At 37.0% G+C, this 23,323-nt stretch overlaps 1 protein-coding gene across 8 annotated transcripts in view; it reads right to left on the bottom strand.

The window, feature by feature from the left end:
• The window catches only part of PPP1R12B (protein phosphatase 1 regulatory subunit 12B), a 263,657-nt gene that overhangs the window by 31,169 nt on the left and 209,165 nt on the right, over window positions 1-23,323 (bottom strand). The window contains exon 1 of one of the 8 annotated variants that reach the window (XM_074222386.1): window positions 18,925-22,021. The exons of the other annotated variants lie outside the window; for them this stretch is intronic. Within the exon in view, the coding sequence (XP_074078487.1) occupies window positions 18,925-19,026 (102 nt within the window). The 5' untranslated portion in view covers window positions 19,027-22,021. Of the gene's footprint in view, window positions 1-18,924; window positions 22,022-23,323 lie in introns of those variants that run through there. 8 annotated transcript variants of the gene reach the window in all.

Genomic DNA, 23,323 nt, shown 5'->3' with positions numbered 1-23,323 from the left:
ATCCATTCAGCTTTGCCATGCCCACTTCCTCAGGATGTGTGGATTAAGGCCTGCCTATCCTTTCAAGAGCTAGACAACATCTCAATTCACTGACAGTTTCTCTAGTATTATTACGTGTTCAAATGTAAAAAATGTTTTTAGTTTCCCTTTCCAGCTAATAGTTCATGTTTTCTGGTAAGATCTCAGTTAATTCAGTTGCATTAATCTTTCTTCATAAAATCTCACAGTAGCTTCTATAGTTAAGAAGCAATCTTTTCTTTTTACAAAGACATGGGAATTAGGAAGGGATTAGCAGTTCTCTTGATGGATATTAATTCTTGGAAGTTTATATATCAAAGCAATGCTAATCCTTTCCGCTGACAGTCTTTCTTACAAGAATAAATGGTTATGATAATATCCCATTTAATTTGCAGCTGCATAAGTAGCATGACAGGGCTATTTGATTCCTGTAATCACATAGAAGAAAGTCCTTAGATAGCTATCAAACTGTAAAGTGAAGGGGATAGGAGGCAGCCATGAGCCACCAATGGGTTTGGTTGGTGTGAAAAACAAGAGGTGATTTGGCACGAGTATGTAGCAATGATGGCCAGACAAATCTGGGTTTCTGGCTGAAGAGGCCCAAAATAATTTTTCATAGATGGGTCAATGTTAGCATGAGGCAGGAGGGCAAAATGTCAATGAAATAAATCTTGGTCTGCAACCACAATTTCTTACTCCAAGGATTTACTGTATAGGGCATTTCACAAAGGCAGCGATCAAAATGGCTATTTGCAAGTCTTCTAATTTTTACTTGCTTTGAGTCTAATCCTGAAAGGGACTAGAAATAGCAGGCAGTAATAGTATCCCTTGTCATTAGTTGGTCTTTGATTAACTATTGTGAAAAAATATTGTGAATGAAGTATCCCACAAAACAAGAAAAAAAACAGAAAAGCAGTTCCCTATCTAGACTCTAGATTAAGACTGAGTATTCAAATCTGTTCCAACAATTCTTATTCTCTACCATCTAGCCCTTGCCCTGAATTTTTACCCTCTCTCCCCTAGACTTCTGTGGACTTGCTCCTATCAGTCTTTGGTGGTCACTTTTGGTGGGCTTTTGAAGGTTACTCAAATCACTAGAAAGGGAGTGGCAGTATATAAAAATTTGGGGGTCCAGTCATGTTGAGATTCAAAGTGGAGGAGAAAATCAATGACTCGCCACAATGCAGGTATCTGCTTTTCAAGTAAGGCAGACTTTCATGCTGGCAGTGTTTCCCTAAGTCCTTTGTTTAGATGGGCCTCAGGAGAATCTACTGCCAGGAGAACAGGACATTTTACAAGGATTTGAGTCCAATTTTCCTGATGCAAAATTCCTGAACTTTGCACTTCTATTTTCTTGACTATTCGATGAGCTAATGACAGAGTTGATAAAAGAGAATTAGTCCTATTCAGACAAAAAAGTTAAGGAGAGTGGATGAAACAGCTCAAGAGATTTATTTTTAACTTTTCCTTTCTATCGTTTTGTGACTGAGTATATACCTTCCAGTTCATGGCATGGATGCAGACATGCCAATCCAGGAATGGGACTACTGTGAGAAAGCCAAGAAGAGACTGATAAAGCAAAGGATGAGAAGTATTCTAAAAAGTTCCATGGGGGCAATGCTAATTGGAAATGGTGACTTAGGAAGTAACATTCAATATTTTGTTTCCCCTCAAAGCATGTAAAAACAATTTTTAACATTAGGTTTTTAAAATTTTTTAACTCCAAATTTGCTCCCTCCTCTTCCTACTTTTGAGAAACTAAGCAATTTGATATAAGCTATATGTGTGCAGTCATGGAAAACATATTTCCATATTAATCATGTTATGAAGTAAAACTAAAACCAAAAACCCTCCCCCCCAAAACAAGAAAAATAAAGTAAAAAAAAGTATGCTACAATTTTCATTCTGACTCCATCAGTTTTTTCTCTATAGGTGGATATGATTTTTCATCAAAAGTCCTTCAGGAGTATCTTAGATCTTTGTATGCTAAGGATAGCTAAGTCATTCAAAGGTGATCACTGTAAAATATTACTGTTACTTAGGTACAATGGTTTTTCAGGCTCTCCTCATTTTACTTTACTTCAATTCATATAAATCTTTCTAGGTGTTTTTTGAGAGCATCCTGATTATCATTTCTTATAGTGCAATAGTATTCCATCCCAATCTTATACCACAACTTGGTTAGCCATTCCCTAGTTGGACATCTCCTCAATTTCCAATTTTCTAACCAACACAAAGAAATGTGCTATAAATATTTTTGTGTATATGGGTCCTTTTTTTTTTAATCTCTTTGGGATATAGACCTGGTAGTGATATTGCTAGGTCAATGGGTAAACCTATTTTATGAACTTTTGGGCATACTTTCAAACTGGAATAGTTGGATCACTAACAGTGTATTAATGTCTCAATTTTCCCACATCTCCTTCAACATTTGTCATTTTTCTTTTCTGTCAAATTAGCCAATCTAATAGGTGTGAGATGGCACCTCAGAACTATTTTAATTTACACTTCTCTAATCAATAGGGATTTAGATTTTTTTAAAATATGGCTATATGTAGCTTTGATTTCTTCTTTTGAATATTGCTTGTTCATATCTTTTGACCATTTATTAATTGTAGAATGACTTGTATCCTTCTAAATTTGACTCAGTTCTCTGTGTATTTGAGAAATGAGAAATTTGCTGCAAAAATTCTTTCAGTTATTGTATATTTCCCTCCTGCTTATCATACTCTCACTTTCACCCTATCCATCCTAAAAAATTTTGCTTCTGACTAACATGTCCTCCAATACACCTTCCCTTCTATCAGTCCCACCCCATTTCTCTCATCTTTATCCCCTCCTATTTTCCCTGTAGGATAAGAGAGATTTCTATACCCACCTGAATAAGTATGTTATTCCCTCTTTGCACCGATTCTGATGAATTTTAAGCACTCCCCTCCATTTTCTCCATCTTCCTTTCCCTTCCTTCTTCTCCCAGTATGTTCTTCTTCCTCACCCCTTAATTTTTATCTTTTTAGATATCACCCCATCAAAGTTACCTTATAACCATACCCTTTGTCTATGAATACTCCTTCTACCCACCTAATAATGGGAAAGTTCTTAGGAGTTGCAAGTATCATTTTCCCATGTTGGAATGTAAACAGTTTAACCTTATTGAATCCCTTATGATTTCCTCTTTTCAGTTTTGTCCTTATATGCTTTGTTTGATTTTGCATTTGAAAGTCACATTTTCTATTCAGTTCTCATCTTTTCATTAGGAATATTTGTAAGTCCTCTGTTTCACTGAATGTTCACTTTTTCCCATGAAGGATTATATTCAGTTTTGCTGGGTAGGTGATTCTTAATTGTAATTCTAGCTCCTTTGTCCTCCAAAATATTTTATTCCAATCCCTATGATCCCTTAATGTAGAAGCTCCTAAATCTTGCATTATCCTTACCATGATACCACAATATTTGAATTGCATCTTTTTAGTTGCTTGCAATATTTTCTATTATTAAATCTGGGAACTCTGGCATTTAGTTATAAATTTTTTTTGAGTTTTCATTTTAGAAATTCATTAGTGAATTCTTTCAATTTCTATTTTCCTTCCAGCTCTAGAATATCAGGGCAATTTTCCCTGATAATTTATTGAAAGATAATGTCGAAGTGTTTTTTTTTTTGATAATGGCTTTCAGGTCTATTTTCCAGGTCAGTTGTTTTTCCAGTGAGATATTTCACATTTTCTCCTAGCTTTTTTCTCCATTTTTTGATTCTATTTTACTATTTTTTTCAATTATCCAATTCTAATTTTTAAGGAATTATCTTTTTCATTGAGTTCTTGTACTTTTCCTTCCATTTGACCAATTATGCTTTTTTAAAAAATTGAATTTATTTAAGGTAGTGGGGTTAAGTGACTTGTCCAAGGTCACACGGATAATATTAAGTGTCTGAGATTGGATATGAACTCATGTCCTTCTGACTCCAGATCTCCGGGTCTGGTTTTTTAATGTACTGTACTATCTAGCTGTCCCCCCCAATTATACTTTCTTTTTTTCTTTTTGCAAGGCAATGGGTTAAGTGACTTGCCCAAGGTCACACAGCTAAGTAATTAATAAGTGTCTGAGGACACATTTGAACTCAGGACCTCCTGACTCCAGGGCCGGTGCTCTCTCCATTGCACCACCCATATGCCTCCTCCAATTATATTTTTTAAGGAATTATCACACCTTGCCAAGACCATACAATTCTGGTTTCCCTCCTCTAGAAATCTTTCTTTCCATTAACCAAATATAAAAAAAAGATATATACCAAAAATTCACTGAGGAAAAGAACTCTTTAAAAAGCAGAAATGACCACATGGGGAAAAGATGAATAAAAATTAAGTGGAAAAAAAAAAAAGAACTCCTTAAATAGATAATTATCTTCAAGGAAGGCAACTAAAGCAGCTATGAGTACTAAGTTTGAAAGGACCTGGATTCAAATCCTAGTTCTGCCACCTTATAATTACATGACTAGGTAAATCATCTAATTTCCTTTGGCCTTGATTTTCCTATCCAGTTCCTGTCCAGCTCTAAATCTATGAACCAATGTATTTGAAGTAATAGAACATGAAAAGAGACTTGCCTTGTTCTGTTTGTTGCCTAAGGACAATAGGTAAAAGTTGTAGAAGCAAATTTAGGTTTGACATGAAGAAAAACTAAAAAAAAACAAAAAACTTCTTAATAAATGGAGCTATCAAACACTGGAAAGGGCTGTGTTGGGAGGTGGTGAGTGTCTCTTACTTAGAAATCTTCAAGCAAAGGCTTGATGACTATTTTTGGTTAGTTATATTATAAAGTGTATTTATGCTCAAGAATGGGTTGTATTAGCTTAGGGGCTTTTAACCCAGGTGCAGGAACCTCTTGATAGACTTCCAGGGTTGGGGGTAGGGCTCAATCAACTTAGGTAACATTTTCACAAACCTCTAACTAAAATGTGATATTTCCTTCAGTTATGAAATAAAAAAAAAGAAACAACAACACAAAACTTCTGAGAAGGGGTCCATGACACAAAATGATAAAGAATCTTTTCATTGCTAAGGTATTTCTCAACTCTGGAATTCTGTGATTCTGTTATGTTTTTAAAAAGCTATTTGGGTTTATAGCCAAAATGTAGATGTCTCCAATATTTGCTGCGAAAAAGATATTAGCTGAAGGGACTTTCTTGAATGTTTAACCTACAGGTCACCACTAAAATTCCAATGGAAAATAATATATCATAACTTTGAAAACTAGGTTCTATTATTTCTCTAATGGGATTAAAGTTTGTTTAAAGAAAGAATTATTCTCTCAGTTCTTATGGCTCAACCAGGGGCAATGTATTACATAATGAGTGCCACACACAAAAAAAAGACTGAAAACTGTTCAGAATCTAACAAGAAGACAGAGATGAAAAAAAGAAAATGATCAAGTAGATATATTATTCTAACAATGCTCCAAAAGCAACCTTCTCTGTATTCTATCTTATCTTACTTGAAGTTCTCTTGTAATATTCCTATGATTGGGTCCTGCTTCTAAAGGAGCAGAACAGAATTTCACTATTAGCTTGAATGGCAGAACTGGAAAAAGGTAGGAACTTTGGCTGGTTTTGATTTGTAAAATGTATAGGGCTCCCAAAAATAGCAGAGACAGACTAAGGAAGGAAAACCAATAAAAGCTTTTAACTTGAAAGTTATCAGGAATTCAGGAAAGTACATAATTAAAACCAAACTCTTTCAATAAAATTTAAAATAAAATTGAGGCATGGCAAGGTTGGGGAGGAGGGGACTGCTGAAAGTGGTTTAACTTGTGTTCCTCTGGAGTCAGAGTCTGGTCCCCACAAGTATGGAGAGAAAAAAAACCCCAAACAACTTGTACTTACACTTCCTCCAAAGAGAAAAACTAAGCAGCAGAAGCATTTTATATCATGATCTGGTGCATTTGTTAAGCCTGGGGAAATAGCCTGAGCTATTCTGGGATGGACTATGGAGAACTATTTTTTCTTCTCAGTTTATTCATTCATTAATGACATAAAAGATCTGAGTATGGCTACTGCTAAAGATTTTTTTTTAGTGGCTTGCCCAAGCTAGGTCATTATTAAGTGTCTGAGGCTGGATTTGAACTCAGGTACTCCTGACTCCAGGACTGGTGCTCTATCCACTGCACCACCTAGCCGCCTCCTACTAAAGATTTGCTACAGTCCAGTATAAACAGAATAAATCTGAGTTAATCACCTGCCCTTCTGAGGCTAAACAGTATTGCTTATACCAAAAGGCTTTATACCAAAACAGTTAATCGTTCAGCCCAAACAAATACAAGAGTTTTCTTTAGCTGAAATACTCGAGGGAAGGCTGTTCTACCAAACCTCTCAACTTTCCATCTCAAAGTTTATCATTTTCTTTTGAACTGCTCTTTCTGGACTCCTAATGTTCCTACAAATATAAGTGGTACTGATAAAAAATCATAGTAATACAGAATTTTAAAAAATTCACATTTTGAAAGTACTTTGAGGTTTACTGAGCACTTTTCTCACAATCCCAATTATTCTTGTTTATAAAGAGAAACTGGTATCTCAGAGTAGTGCCACAATGAAACACTGGGAAGGACATGCAAGGTGGAGGATAAGGCTTTTGTTCATTCTGCAATCAGTGGAGCTAAGGCCACTGACCGTAGCGACAGGAGCACCTATGGGAGCAAACAGTTCCTGCTCCATATCCTCCTCTGTTGTCTTGGGCTTACTCTCAGTTACTCACCACCCAAAGGGCCCGGAAGTTGGGTGTATGTTATTTCAAGGTGGTTCAAATTTAACGGCAATCTAAGTGGGATAAACAGTCAGGCACAAATGACTTTTCAATGTCATTTTCCTTTTGTAATCATTATTTAGTCTATTCAGAATATTACAGCAAGTCAGAAGATGCAGGAAGTCTAGAACCTAATAGAAGCTAATAATATAAACATTTGTGAAGCTTCTAAAGACTAAGTTAAGATCAGAAAATCCTTTAGGAGGTGTCCCCATTTACAGATGAGTACATCAAGGCCTGGGGAGGTGAAGCAGCATGTTCTGCATAATACAAGTGATCTAACAGAGCCAGGATTTGTATCCAGGTCCTCTGATCCCAAATCTGGTGTTTCTGTCACCATAATATTCTGTTTTCTTTTAACATTTTATGTAAAAAGAAGAGGTTATCTTCATTGCATGTCAACAATTCTGGTACATCTTGCTCTCACCATAGCTAGGGTAGGATCGGTGGAAGCTAAGACTGCCCCTTGAGGAAACTGAGTCACAAAAGTAAATACACTGAGTTTATTCATATGGGGTGGAAACCACTAGAATTCAGTCTCTAGAGACCATCCTCGCACTATATCCATTAGGTCATATTGCCTGTATGTGCTATGAGCACTCAAGTGTTTATTTTCAATCCAGACAACACAATTCTTTGAGAATTTGTAGTCTCAAAAACTTTGAAACCTGTCTAAGACATGAGAAGAGGCTGAGGATCCCCGAGGCCTCGGAGGCTTTATAGACACCTTTGCCTTCAAGTCTCCTCCAGGCTGTACTGCTGACTCAGCTCCCTAGAACTCCCACCGGAAGTTCCCTCCACTCCTGGCTACAGGTCCCCCTTCCCCAAAGAGTCCACCCCACCAGGGCCTCCTTCTAGAACCTCCAGTTTGAGGAAGAGGCCCAGATCAAAGCGGTCTCCTCTCCCCAGCTGTCAGTTCCTGGAACGCAGAGCCTCTCTACTCTCTGCCTTTAGCTTCCCTTGGGGGTGTTCTTTGTATTTATTTTCCTAGGACTAAGGGTAGGAGCTAGCACTTAGAAAGGCTTTAAGAAATGTTTGTTGACTGATGGCCCAACTGACCAGTAGAAACCATGGTCACTAATGTTCCTTATATATGGTCTAGATAAGGTTAAAGCACAATCAGTAGCTTGAAAAGGCAGTACATTTTTGAAGTTACATTTCCAATGTTCACAATCTTGTCCCCTTTTCTTCCCTGCCCTATTCCACCACCCCTCCCCCCATGATTTATTTTGGGGTCTAGCCATAGTTTGGATCAATATTGATTTGTATCCTTATTTTACATTAGGGTACCATATCCTTTTTAGGAGAAGTTGATAGACCATGTAATGCATCATAAATGCAAAAATTCCTAGGAAAATTTTCAATTCCTCTTCTTGAATTTACTTTTCTTATTACCCCCTCTATTTTGTAGTCTTTTGCCTATCCTAGATTATGATTCTTAGACTCTACAACAGCTGTTGATGGTTACTACCACAATTGGGGGGAATAAGTTTTCATATGATAAAGGCCAAAATCCAGAAATCTACTTGGATTGCAATTATTCTGATTTTCTTTGGATTAGCTTGTGAATCAAAACTTTTGCAAAGAGGTTAAAGAGTCTCCGCTGAAGTCCAAACAGAAGATTTCAAAAGAGAAAGTAAATGGCAGGTTCTGAAGTAAAGGAAGGGAATCTTTTCATTGAGGAGGTACTAAGTGCGCAGATCAGACTTCCTTCTGCTCTCTCTTCCCTCCCATTGCTCTGGTGCTTGTTTAGTAATAGAAGGAAAACTGGACTGGGCTGGAGGTCCAGTCATTGACCTTCATTTTGGAGAATTCTTCCATGGCTTATGAACATTTGGCCCTTTCCAGAGGACCAAAGGGTTTAGGAATAAGGGGTATTAAGGCTTGGTCAGTAAGAGTGTTAATGCCAAAAAAAGGTCAGTAACAGGGGACCCTCCTATATGTTAGGACAAATGATCACTTGTCATTTCATAAAATGATAGTTCCCTCATTTGAAAAATGGGGAAAATAACAGGACCTAACCTCCCAGGGTTGTTGTAAAGATTGTCAAAGTCTAATAACGTTCTCAAAAGTACAATCCTGGTAAAAAAAAAAATTATGATTTCTTTAGAGAGCACTCAGTCTTCATACTGGTTACCTTGCCAACTAAATAAGAAAGTGAGACTCCTAGGCATCTCCCCCTAGGTTAATTATAAACTCAGGAAGACACTGATCAAGATATTGGGAGTGTTGTTCTGCCCAGAAGAGAAAAGAGATCAGAGATATTGTCCAAGGATGTTAGTCTCTGAGGAACATTTGGGCAACTTTAAATTGTGCAACCTTCATGGTCAGGCCATAAAAGAGGTTAATAATTTCCTGTTCTTTGTTTTTGCATAAAAGATCCACTTTTTTCCAGTTCAATAGTGGCCATTAACTTAATGGTCACCATCTATATGTTAGAGGCAAAATTTCAGAGAATATAACTTAAAATGTCTAACCTATATTTTCTGTCATTTTATTTTATCCCTATATTTTTAAGGTTTTTATGGTTTTAGAGTTCACTTAGTCCAGTGCCTGATATGTTGAGGGATCCTTGACTCTTAATTCTTTTTTTTTTTTTTAGGTTTTTCCAAGGCAATGGGGTTAAGTGGTTTGCCCAAGACCCCCCACAGCTAGGTAATTATTAAGTGTCTAAGGCAGCATTTGAACTCAGGTCCTCCTGACTCCAGGGCTGATGTTCTATCCACTGCGCCACCTAGCTGCCCCTTGACTCAATTCTTTCAAGGGTTGTGGCTTTTAAGAAAGTCTGTTTTTGCCTCTTTTCTTCTCACCTTGGAACAGAGATCATAATAAGTCCCTTTTGATAATCTGGTAAAGCTTATGGATACCTTCTTACAATGTTTTTAAATGTATAAAATAAAATGCATAAGATTACAATTAAAATGTATTTTTTTCCATCCAAGTTAAAAAACTTCCTGGAATCTTTGATTCATGAATCCCAGGTTAAACATTTGTGTAATTCAATATTGGGATCATCTCTACCTGCTAGAACAGAGATCAGAAACAGTCTTTAATACCTTTCCATACTGGTTTTCTTGTTAAGTATGTGGTATAACATAAACTCCAAGAAGCATCTCTAATTTACAAGGTTACCTACAATTTGGGCAGCTAGGTGATGTAATGAACAGGGTGCTGAGACTAGAGTCAGGAAGACTCATCTTCATGAATTCAAATATCGCCTCAGATAATTACAGTGTGACCCTGGACAAGTCACTTTACCCTTTCTGCCTCAGTTTTTCTGACCAGTAAAATGAACTGGAGAAGAAAATGGCAAACTACCCCAGTACTTTGACCAAGAAAATGATGACTGAAAAACCATGAAGACATGACTGAAACAACTCAACAACAGCACTACCTATAATCCACAATATAGTCCTTGCCAATATAATCAGAAGAAACTCTCTAAATAGTTTTAAGAGAGAGTCAAGAGGTTGTGGAGTCTGGAAGGTGCAGCAGAAAAGCCCAACCCTTCATTAGGGATCAGACCCTGAGATGAAAAGGTATAAATAGGAGACAACAATCAGTTCTTCACAACATATATTCTGTGTCTATACTGTTCACAGGTCTGTGCCAGGAACCATGGAGGATGTAAGAAAAGTACGAGATACAAATCTTACCCTAATGAAGTTAAACTTGGGAAGAGGAGAAATGTTTAAAGCCTTAATAGAAGGGCTTATACTGAACAAACAAAAAGAATACAGGAAAAAAAAGAAAAAGAAAAGAAAAAGAATACAAGAAAGCAATGATATGAATATAATCAAAATATGTCTCATAGATAATAAATATTATGTATAAGCTATCAGGAAAAATAATGGAAAGGCTTCATGGAGGGAAGGGTCAGTGAGGCTTCACTGAAGTGAGAACAACCAGGCTGGACACTCCATTTGGGCTCCATGGGAAAAGCCTGGGCAGAACCTTGGAACTTGGAGCGAGACTGGGGATCCTGAAAGCCAAGGTTCTCATTAAATCCTTAGGTGGGCCCCAACCTTCAGATCCTGAATGGAATACTTTGAATTTAGGAATTTTCTTTGTTGGTATGATGTTATAGATGTGGCATTGAACCTGCAGTTAGGTTCAATTTCTCCCCAAGCCACGAACAACCTGTGCAACTGGGCAGACACTAACCAATCCGTGTCTGCTTCCTCCTCTGTGATGTAAGGGTCTCTAAGATCCCTTTCAGATGGACTTGCTCAGTCCATCAGTTCAGTAATCAGGGACAATTTTAAGGGATCTATGACAGAAAATACCATCTGTATCCAGAGAAGACACTTGTGGATTTAAATTAAGACCAAAGATTATTATCTTCAATTTTTAAAAAACTTGTCATATGTTTTGCTATCTCTAATGTTTTCTTTCTTCCTATGGATCTGTTCTTCCTCCCAACACATTCAATTTGATCTATGCATATCATGGAAACAAATGTAAAGATCATATCAGATTGCTTCTGTTAGGGGGGCAGGGAAGGGGGGGGGGGAAATTGTAAAATACAAAACCTTGCAAAAAATGTGGGGGCATGGGGGGAGGGAAAGAAGGGTGGAGGGGGAATTGTAAAATTCAAGATCTTACAAAAATGATAGTATAAACTACTATTGTATATAATTAGAAATATATATATATATATATATATATATATATATGAGAGAGAGAGAGAGAGAGAGAGAGAGAGAGAGAGAGAGAGAGAGAAATATTTGATAGAAATTGGAGAAGAGGTCCAAATGAACTTGCTAACAACTTGGGAAGAAGATTTGGTGGGGAGTTGAAGAGCCAGGATGAGACGTTAGGATCACTTTTGGATTTTGTTTAACTAGGCTAATCTTGCACCCTTTTTCCTTGGATAGATATTAAAGAGCTCTAGTGTCCCATTTCACCAGAGAAGATGACTTTGTTACCCTATTCACATAAGCCTTTCTAACGAGTCTATATTCATATAAAAAAAAAGCAAACCATCAAAGCCAGAAGAAGCTAGAAGGGGGGATTTTTTCATTAGTTTTAGTGCAACTAAGGCTTGTCTCTCAACAGGTGTCCTTAGCATCCATTTTTTAAGATTCCACCTCCAATGGGTAAGGTTGTTTCTAAGAAGAGGCATCAACTCCTAGGGTGCTTAACTGCAGCTGGCCTTGCTCTTGGTGGTTGTTGTTCTACAATTGTTTTTAGCCATGACTAACTCTTCATCACCCCATTTGGGGTTTACTTGCTAAAGATCCCGGAGTGGTTTACCAATTTCATCTCCAGTTCATTTGACAGATGAGGAAACTGAAGTCAACATAGTTAAATGACTTGCCCAGGGAAGAAATCTGAGGCTGGATTTGAACTCTGGAAGATAAATCTTCCTGACTCCAGGCCTGGTGCTCTATTCATCCCCCTTATTGAGCCCATTCATCTGGGCTGCCACTTTCTGGATTCTACTAAGCTAATTATAAATTACAAAGTTTCTTAGGAACACCTGTGCAATGAAAGATATGACAGTTTTAACATCAAAAAAGTTTTTCTCAAGATGAACAATGGCAATTCTGGAATGCTCCCTGCCACAGTATCAATCTGACACTCATTGTCTTGTTTGGCCGCTTTACTGGTTGTGTAACTTTTAAAGAACATTGCTGGGTTTCAAGGTTGGGCTCTGGAGTCAACACCCTAGTTATGGATAACCACCACCCACAATGGACAATGAATTGGCCAAACTCACAGCCAAGGAGAGGTTGAAACTTGATGTGAAAGTCTACTCTGATCATTTATTAAACCCTTTGTGACTTGAAGATATTCAGCAGATCTATTTTGAGTAGTGCAAATCCAATTAAAGATACATTCAAAATATCTGGGAAATAAGACTCTTTATTTTGGATGAGTTTTAATTTTTTGTTACTTTTTCAATTATCAAGCATTTATTTTTCTCTGAGCCCCACCCAGTGGTATGCCACAGCTAGCTAGAATTGTCTCTCGGGGGCATATTATTAAATTTTCAGTATGAGCATTTACACTTGTAAATAGGAAAACACTATAAATCAGGAAATGATTTATTTTATTGTTGATTGTCTAGATTTAATAGTGGATAAAATGTTAATAATGCATATTAAACTTAAGTGTGTCAAAGACACATTCCAACACCCCCACCTCCAACTGATTGCTAAAATTTACCAACACTCATCCCACTGTAAAAAAAACTTGGAAAACACATACATGCATATATATAAATTTCACATTGACTATGCTCAAAAAATATGTGTTGTTTTGCATGTCTGGTCCACATTATCTTTTTAGAAGCTGTAATAATAATAATAATAATAATAGTAGTAGTAATAATAATAATAATAATAATAATCTCTTACAATTCTGTTCTAGCATGTTTCCTTTCAGAGAACTTCATATTATGACCCATTTTATCTTTTTCAGGTGTATCTAGGTAAAAAGGCCATAGAGTAGTAAGGTCTAACCAGAATATAGGAGCCCAGATTTTGTGCTTGGGTTTCCTTCCAGTATACCATACATATATACTTTAACAGATACAACTGATAATCTAGGTTTGTCCTTTGAAAAGTAGAGCTAAAGAAATGATTAGCTTCTATGACATAGAAACATATCAAAGAAATATGAAAAACATATACATAGGGGCAGCTAGGTGGTGCAGTGAATAAAGCACCGGCCCTGGAGTCAGGAGTACCTGGGTTCAAATCTGGTCACAGACACTTAATAATTACCTAGCTGTGTGGCCTTGGGCAAACCACTTAATCCCATTTGCCTTGCAAAAAAAAAAAAAACCTAAAAAAAAAAGAAAAACATATACATAAAATACAACAGATAATTAAAGAAACAAGGAAACAAAAAGTGCTAAACCTCCTGATCCTCCTTCCCCACTTGTTCTTGAGAAGCATTATTTTTCCTGATGACTAGCAGATTATAGAGGAGTCCAGTCCTCCATTTTAGGTAGTTCTCTCAGACTGGGGTATTAACCCTAAATGAAATGGGACAAATCAAAGATTTGTAGGATTCTTTTTCCCCTAATGTATGCTACTTATCCAAGGTTCAAGTTTTCCATTTACAGGAAATCCCTCTTTAAAGGGAGTAAAGACAGGACCTCTTAGAGCTGTCATATAGGAAAAAGGAAAAAAACTCACTCAAACTCTGGGGAAATAGCTGCTGCATTCATAAACTTTTCCTAAATCTCAATGGACCTAGTCCAGATCTACAGGCAACTGCTCTGTGTCTTTGCTTTTCCTCTTCATTTTCACTTAGAATTCTGACTTTTCTTCAAAGCTCAACTCACAAACCATTTCCTATATGAGGCCTTTCCTGAATCTAACCATCTATTAGTGTTTTCTCCCTACCTCAAAGTATCAAGCACCTTGTATATATGCTCTGTATTTATATATACATATATACTCTTTTTACAATCCAATGTAATCTCCTTGAAGGCAAGGACTCTTTCATTTCTGCCTTTGTACCTCTGGTGTCTAAAATAATACTTAGAACATAGTAGATGCCTGTTGTTTGATGATCAGATGTTAATGCTAGCAACTACAAATCTAAATACTTAGTGGATATCAGTGGAGAAATCTTTCCTTATCTGCATGCACAAAAACCACTTGCCCATGAAACTATCCATGGTTTGAAGTTATTGTATATTGAATTTTCTTGATTAGAGTTAAAAATAATGCTGTAATGGTTTTAATTAGAGAGAAAATGGTTAACAGATTGCATCCTTCATTAGCATTTATTCAACTAGACAAATGTTTCTCAACATATGACAACAGATTATAAAGCAGAGGATTATAAAGTAGAGGAAAAAATGGATTCCAGATTAGTGTTGCCCCAGTTACAATATTCAGAGGTTCAAAGGATTAGATAATAAATACATTGTGGAATGTTTTGTGCTTTCCAGAGGGGAGATATAACATATGTTCACAGAATGATCATCAATAATAAACATTTGAAAAGATCAGAGCCAGGATAACAGTGATGTGGAATCCATCAGAATGGATATACCATTCTCATTGAATTATCATCCAAATGTTTATTAAACTTTTTTGATTTTAAGGTTACAAAAATAAAGTAAAATGACTAATGGATTTTCATTTTGTTTGTTTTTGTTTTTAGGTTTTTGCAAGGCAAATGGGGTTAAGTGGCTTGCCCAAAGCCACACATCTAGGTAATTGTCTGAGACCGGATTTGAACCCAGGTACTCCTGACTCCAGGGCTGGTGCTTTATCCACTATGCCACCTAACTGCACCAGGATTTTCAGTTTGTAAATTCTAATGTTTGACCTTCATTTTCAAAAAAGACTATGACAACAAGGAGGTGATGCCATGACAAGTAGATGAATTAGATTTGAGTGAGGGAGCTGTGCTAAGTCACCAGTTTCATTTTCTCCTCTGCAGTTATCTGGGTCCAGTGGCCAGATATGAATCAGGATGTGAAGCATTCAGAGTTAAGTGACTTGCCTAGGGTCACATAGATAATAAAAATCTGGGGTTGGATTTGAACTCATATCCTCCTGACTTCAGGGTTAGTGCTTCAGTATCTTGACCAAGAAAACCCCAAATTGGGTCATAGAGTTGGACATGACTGAAACAACTGCCTGACATTAACAATATGAAAAAATACTGCTACCTACAATCTTGGCATTTTCTGGTAAAAATAGTGACCATGAATGGCAGCAATCTGAATTGAAATGAAAAATGCCATTACTCTCAATACAGGTCAAATCCCATTGCTACAAATAAGTTTATAATGAAAATTCAGCGTTTAATGCAAAGGTTCTCAAGATACATCAACATTTTTCCATAAATTATGAGAATGGTGTTGACATATGATGAATTTCATGTTAGTTACCTTAGCATATAAGAACACAAGCAACCCTTCAAATTTTCAATAGTTACTACCTGTTTTGCACAGAAATTTGCAAGGATTATTGAAGTTATTCTGATTTTCTGGGCTGTCCTTTACAACAACTCTAGATAAAATCTGCCCTAACCCTTTTCCCCTTCCCCCAATTTAAAAATCAACAAAATTGCCATCTCCAGGATGAAGGTCACTTTGAAACAGTTTATGGTAGAAAAATATGAATTATTGGAAACCAATGCTAGAATATCAGACAAAAACACTAAGTGCCCACCATTTCTATAATGCTGTATACAGTATCAGCTACTGCAAGGAATTTTACAAAGGAAGAAAAGATATCTCTAAAGACTGACCATCTAATGCTAGTTTTAATATCACCCACATCTGTTCTGTCCTTGTGTATATACATATATATATACATATATATGTGTATATATATATACATATAGATATTTTAGGTGCAAAATAAAATATATCATAGTTTAATTTATAATGATTTTGAAATATGCATTCAAAATATTAGCTCCCTATCTGACTGTACATTGTTTTCCAATTCTGTCTCAAAACATTTTCCTTATAAGGAAAGAAGCTTTGAGTATCAGGGCCTTTGAAAAACAACTCAAGAAAGTTTAACTTTATTACCAGAAAACATAGACAAGGTCAATATCATATGTTCTTTATTTCACACTTATCAGTGCAGGAAGTGTGTACCTCATTCTCTACAAAGATTAACCTAGAACAGAACATTTATTAAAGGCTTTGGATGATAATAATGAATGACTTTATCTAGGCTTTGATCCTAAAAACTGATGAATTAATTTACAGAATTAGATAACTCTTGAGATCTTTGGAGTCAGAAGACTGGGGGAAGACAAGTGGGAATCTCATGAGAATTCCATCAAGTTCCACCTGGATTTGTTGGTCCCCATAATAGATCTGGCGACAGACAGATGGTTTCATCACTGCCTTCGGTCTGTGGACTCAGCCTTTCCCTTGCTTCCTCAGTTCCAGTCTCTAGGGGCCCCACTTTGTCTGGGCTTTGAACTCCCACAACCACTCAGAAGCTTTTACTTTCAACCTTCACTCTTTAAATGAATTTAACCATGACCTACATATGTAGTGACTAATTTAATAGTTTCACTTTGTTGTCTCTAATAAATTCACTGTTCACAGTGTGCTAAAATGGTTTAGTTCTCACTGTGGTGTTTGTGCAGTATTTCCAATGTACTAACCGCCGCAACTCTCTACAATGGGCAGCTAAGGACACCTCCATGTTGCAGCAGGCAACACAGGCCCCTCCAAAAAATGGATGCATTTGTAGAGTATCTCTATTCTTACAAGTTCAAAGTCCCAATTAAGCTGGATGTATTGAATGAGCATTGATTTTCAATAGCCCCAATCTTTCAAACCCTTCACCTAATTTGACAAAAATAAACAATGGACATGAAGGATAAGGAGTAGGAAATGAAACTATTTTTTTTTATCAATCTAAAGCCATTAGCCATCAAAAACTCATTACTAATAATATGCTATTAACAATTGGGAAGTGAGGGTTAGGCATAATATTAAATTTTTAGCAAACCTATAAATTACTATCATTTTTTAAAATAATGCAATATTTGTATTTTTCCCACCACTGTTCATCCCAACAAAGCAGCTTTTTGAAAAAAATAAGTTGACAGATAAAAGGAAGCACTGCATATGACGGATAATCAATATATGCTAATAACCTTGAGAGATGGAAAGGGGGTAGAAGTGATCACTAAAGGATATTAGGAGCTTTGTGACCAGCAAGCAGTAGCTAAACCAAATATTTCCAATGAGTATTTTTGTTTCCTTCAGAAAGGAAAGAAGAGAAGAGAAGCTAAGGCTCTAGGACTCAACCATATTATATTCTTTCAGAAATACACAAGAATTTCATTATAATGTACAGTGTCCCAAAAATCTTAGTGCACTTTCAAGCAAAGCTTAAAGATTTGACTGACAGCTAAGCAGAGTCTGCAAGTTTGATTCCATCAGTGTTTCCAATTCAGCCTTGACCATGAGTGACTGGCAGGCACCTTAAGCTTTTAAAGTTTAAAACTGCACTAAGACTGTTGGCTCCCTGTCTATGCTACAGTACACAACAATATGAGTGAGACTGACTTATCCAACTATTTTAGTAACTAAGCAGCTAGATGGGGTCAAAGACCAATGCGTCTTATATGAAATCCAACTGTCCAAGTAACTATGTTATAGGAAATGAAACAGAAAATAACTAAGACTTAGACATAAAATAAACATTTCAAAAGCAGTAGGACATGGTAGATTCTTCTTGAGACTTGCAGATCAATTTGGCTTCTCCCCATAGACTCCAAAAGAAACAAAGATCTTTCCCTCTTCTTTTTCTCTGAAATAAGTCAAACTAGTTCTCTAGGAAAGGGCTGTTACTGATAAGCTCACCATAATTTTTTATCACATTATTCAAATAAGTTTTTCACATTTGTTGGTATGCTCCAATGGAAATTTCTAAATTAATTGCAAATCCTGAAATGTGACTTATTTTAATAGTGAAAACCAGAAAAAAATGTAAAGTCATATTTCACATGCATTTCTTCAGGATGTCAGAGACACTACCAAACTTTAGACAGACATTACTTTCCCAAACTGCCTTGCCTCTGACCAAGGGGCTACTTTTGTCCTTTTTGAAGTGTGAATATGATCTAGAGTCTAAGTTTGAGTCCCATAGCTCACTTCTCTCTTCTATCTGTTATGTGTGCTCTCTCTGTCTGACTTTATCACACACACATAGAATTAAAATTTCATAATCAGAAAAATTTTAACTTACTTTTGGAGACTTCTCCTGAAACATGCCATCTCCCACATAATATACAGAAAGGTCAGTTATTCAACAAAACTAAGAATTTTTAAGTTTCTCATAATAAAATGTCAAGAGATCAACAATCCTGTTGCCAAACAAATCACAAAAAAGTACAAGCCTTTACTTGAATTTTGACATGGCTAAAACCTGCTTTTTCTTAGGAATTTGTTAAATATTTTGAACCATAACTTGTTACAGAAAAGCTAATAGGGACTTGATTTACAAAGTTCACTAGTTTTTGTTTTTTCCCCTAATAGTCCCATGAGCCCTGGAAATTCTCATTTCTGGAGAGAAAGCAAGCACATACAGACACCCACACGTATACACTCCACTTCTGACATAGTTATGAACGTACATTAAATCAAAACACTGCTTACTCGGAGTGTCTTGGCAATTGGGGAGGGAGATGCCGGGGGAGAATCAGATTGAGATTTCCTACTCCGAGTGAACTCTTTGCTTCGAGTATATAAGGAAGACATAATTCCTCAGGAATTGGAGAGACACTCAGCCTTTGCAATCTTCACTCAAGGCTGGGAAATCAGTCCTGTGAGCTGCCCTTCCAAAACCCCTCCTTCTGGGTGGGTGCAAAAAAGCCTTTTGATAGAACTAAAAAAAGGATGCAAACCGCCTGGTAATTATAGTCTTGAGCTCTGAACCAGTCCACAGCTAGGCAGAGTCCACAAATTGTGTCCCATCAATGCTTCCAATTCAGCTTTGACCACAGGTGCCCAGGACTGGCAGGTATCTCTATGATGCAGGATATTGTGCTGAGATATTTCCCTGTGCCCTGGGAGCTTCCTTGATCTTCCATAAAAGGATAGTTCTTAATGAGGCTTCACCCTTTTAATAAAGCCTGACCTCAGGCTCCTGCTGAGTCGAGATGAAAGTCCAGTGAAACAGCCTCTGTCCTTGCCAGAGAAGTCTGGGGAACAGCTATTGTCACTTTATCCAAAGGGATGAAAAAGAGGGGAGCCCTGTAGAAATCAACATACCTTAGCTGGACTCCCTTGGACTCCAAATGAACATGGGGCTGCTGGGACAAGCTCAGGCTGGGCAATTTGAAGAAACTCAAAGAAGTACAAATAAGGAACCAAGATGGGGGGGGGGGGGGGAGGAGAGCAGCCCTGAGGAAGTGAAGTTTCTCCAAGTCCTTCCAGCAGGAGTTGCTTTTACATATAAACACACACACACACACACACACTCACTCACAGAGGCACGCACATCTTTTCCCCTCCCTCTTGCTATTTTCTGACATTCCAAATCCCTATTCGCTTAGTGTGGAATGCTGGAGTGAGGCCAAGGGCAAAGATTCACTTTCAACTTGGGATTCGGGTTGCCACTTGTAGGAGGAAAAGAAAACCCTCTAACTCTCAGGGTCTGGCTGGGGAGTGGGGGAAGAGTCTGGGGGGGGGGAGCAAATCCATAGCCAAATCCCACCTCACTGGGGTACTTGCTAGCTGGGTCAGGGATTAAATGGTAGACTTCTGTCTCAAAGACTGGTTTCTTTAAACATTTCTCTTAAAGGAATTTTAAGCTAATGGAACTTTTTTTAAATAATAAAACACAACATACATAGGCATCAGCCAAAGCAACTTCTACTTCACAATGCTTGTTTTTTTAATAGCACAACTCCTTCCCCAACAGGGCAAGAGACCACTGGAAAGGAAAGTTAGTCTGTAAGTCGGAGGTTATCCTGGCTGATTTCTTGAATGAGAAGCTTAATAGGGTCTGCTGGGGGCTGTGACCAGCAAGGAAGAAGATGGAAAGAAAAAGAAAAAGCAGAGAAAACAGCTAGATCACAACTATCAGGCTCAGACAGCCATAGGGAAGTCGGATAGTTAAAATGAAATACATTTCTTCCCTTGATGTGGAAGAATTCTGAATATGGCTTAAAGAAACATCTCATAGAGTTGATCTTTTTGTCCTCTATTGTCATCCCTATACTACTCAATAGTTCCTATGTTGTCACTTGGAAAACATCTTACAATTCATCATTTTTAATTGGATTCTTGGAACCTTTATATTGTCTTCTATTTTTCCATACAATAAAAAAAAATGTTTTCCCCATCTAAATTTCCCATCACTTTTGTTCTTTTCCCTATAATAAAGTCACCATTTCCTTCTTTCTTGTGACCCTTTTGGTGGAATCAAATTGAAGGAGGTGAATGACCATATGCTTTAGTTCCCCACCAAAGGAAGCTAGGTGGCATGGTGGACAGAGCACTGGCTGTGTGATCTTGGGCAAATCACTTAACCCTACCTCTCATCCAGGACCACCTCCAGTTGTCCTGATCGATATCTGGCCACTGGACCCAGCTGACTCTAAAGGAGAAAGTGAGGCTGGTGATTTAAAACAGCCAGCCCTCCTCACTCAAATCCAATTCACCTGTTTGTCATGGCATCATCTCCCTAATGTCATGGTCTTCTTCCAGAAAGACAGACAAAATACTACCAATTCTCTACCTCAATCCAAAATTTCTAGAATGACTTGGGAAATATAAGTTCAAAAAAAAATCAGGTGGCCTAATCTGGCATTAGGTTATCTCTAATCTGACATCTCCTAGGAAGACTTGATCTGATCTGGGTCAGTTTCTAAATGGGAAGACATGTTAGGTGCGTTGGTAAGACCACAGCATTAGAGCAAGGAATCACAAGGAGACTGAATGAAACAATCGGGTCCCTTGTGATTCTGGAGAAAGGGTGCTAAATTATAATTATAATGTCTAATTATAAAGATATCATCAACTGATAAAATTCAAGTCTCTGCTAACAACTTTTCATTGGAAAATTGTATATTTATGAATTTAGGGAATAAATATTGTCTTTAGAGAGAAAAATCATGGCAAACAAACCTATGGAACAAATTTACAGGAAAACTAGCTGTATAACCCTGAACAAGTCACATAACCCTGTTTGCCCTAGTTCCTCATCTATAAAATGAGCTAGAGAAGGAAATGACAAATCACTCCAGTATCTTTGCCAAGAAAATCCCAAATGGGGCTATGAAGAGTCAGACATGACTCAAATGATTCAACAACAAAAAGTCAATATGTCTTATTAGTGTAGAATTAGGTATATATTTTCAATATTGCAAATCCAGATGGAGAATGAGGTTAACAGGTTATTAAATCCCTTAAGGAGGAAGGCAAGAATAATCTTTTTAAGTAAGAGATTTCCTGCCAATTTTTAAAATTTTCAATTCACTCTTTTGGGGGTAATTTAGTCAAAAATGTGAATCTTTGTTTTTCTTAATTTGTCTTCTAGTCTCTGTCCCCTCCTATCATATCTCCAATCTCTGAAAGAATGATACCTTCAAATAGCATGGAATATAAAAGCAGATCTGAAATCAAGTAGCTAATAGCAATATGGCAGAGGCATGGAGCCTAGACAAGGTCTCTGAATATGTGGTTTTAAGACTTTTTTAAAATTCAATCTTTTAAAATATATTTTATTATGGATTTATTATACATATCCACCAATATCTTGCAGAGTTTGTTATAACTAAACTTCTCATATTTCATTTGTTTAGGGAAAAAATATCAATGTATTCCTCATTAATAAAGGAAAAGAGTTGAATAAAACCTTAAAATGATGTTTACAAACATTTGGCACAGATAGAAAGTTTTATTAATAGTAATTAATGATATTTTAAGTTTGGATTTTCCAGGTAGTATACCATATTTAATAATTCACCTTTCTGAGTAAAATAAATGACCTAGATGTATGTCCCATTGGCCAAATACAAATGATTATGTACTTGACTAATGGGTAGGTAAACATTTATAATTCAATTCAGTAAATATTTATTAAGAGTATACTATTAATAGGGCTAAACAGCTGAAGACTAGGTTTCTACCCAAATAACAACTAGCAGGGAAATATTTATGGGTAGGACTCCTTAATTTCTGTCTTCCCAGAGGTGTCTTCTGCTCATTGAGGAGGGCAATTTCTCAAATTGACACTAGAAGAAGCCTAGTAAAGCAACAGATCTATGTGGGATGATTTTGACATCTGTAGTCTTGGAGCAATTAGCCTTATAAATAGCCACTTTTGGGGGAAGCAATTTATTCCAGAAAAGCAGCATAGAAAGCTTGTTCCATATGTTTTCCTCCTCTTAGGGGAGGCAGACTGTGAAAAATGTCTGTAAACTTTTTGACTCATTTGTGAGTACTGAATTAAAGTACTAGGCTGGTCCTTTAACTCTAGCATCCAAAGTAAATATAAAAGACAAATAAATGGACCACAAATGTTTATTTGGCTCTGGAATGCCATACACAAAATGTGTAAGTATGTCAATAAAATGCATCATGAATTGAATAATGCACTCAGACCACTGAATCTCACTCACTGAACACCTCAAATCTATATTAGAAGGAAAATAATGCCAAACAAGAATGGAAAAAATTCATTTAACTCTCCTAGACAATCATTACCACCAAACTGTACAAAAACAGACAATTCTCATTTTACTTAAATGGACTATTCTGCAGACCTCTATGTAAAATGATAGGCTTTTTTATATAAAAAACCTATTTTCCCAGTAGATTATGGCCTGGAGGGGGGATTCAAGGACACAGGGGTCCAGGGCCCAGCACAGACAGATGGAAAGGGCACACAGCAGAGTTTTCAAGCCAAGACCGCAGCAGCTGTTCTTCTGTGGTCACTTGGAGGGGTTCGGGGGTGGGGTGGGGGTTAAAAGTCTGTAGAAAGGTAGGATCAGAGAGAGTACAGGGCTGTACTGTGAAGTTATGGCAGGTTTCTTTTGGAACGAGAATT

The sequence above is a fragment of the Macrotis lagotis genome, chromosome 2 (assembly GCF_037893015.1).
Source record: "Macrotis lagotis isolate mMagLag1 chromosome 2, bilby.v1.9.chrom.fasta, whole genome shotgun sequence".
NCBI classification, from domain to species: domain Eukaryota; kingdom Metazoa; phylum Chordata; class Mammalia; order Peramelemorphia; family Peramelidae; genus Macrotis; species Macrotis lagotis.
This window is presented reverse-complemented; position numbering and strand designations above follow the sequence as displayed.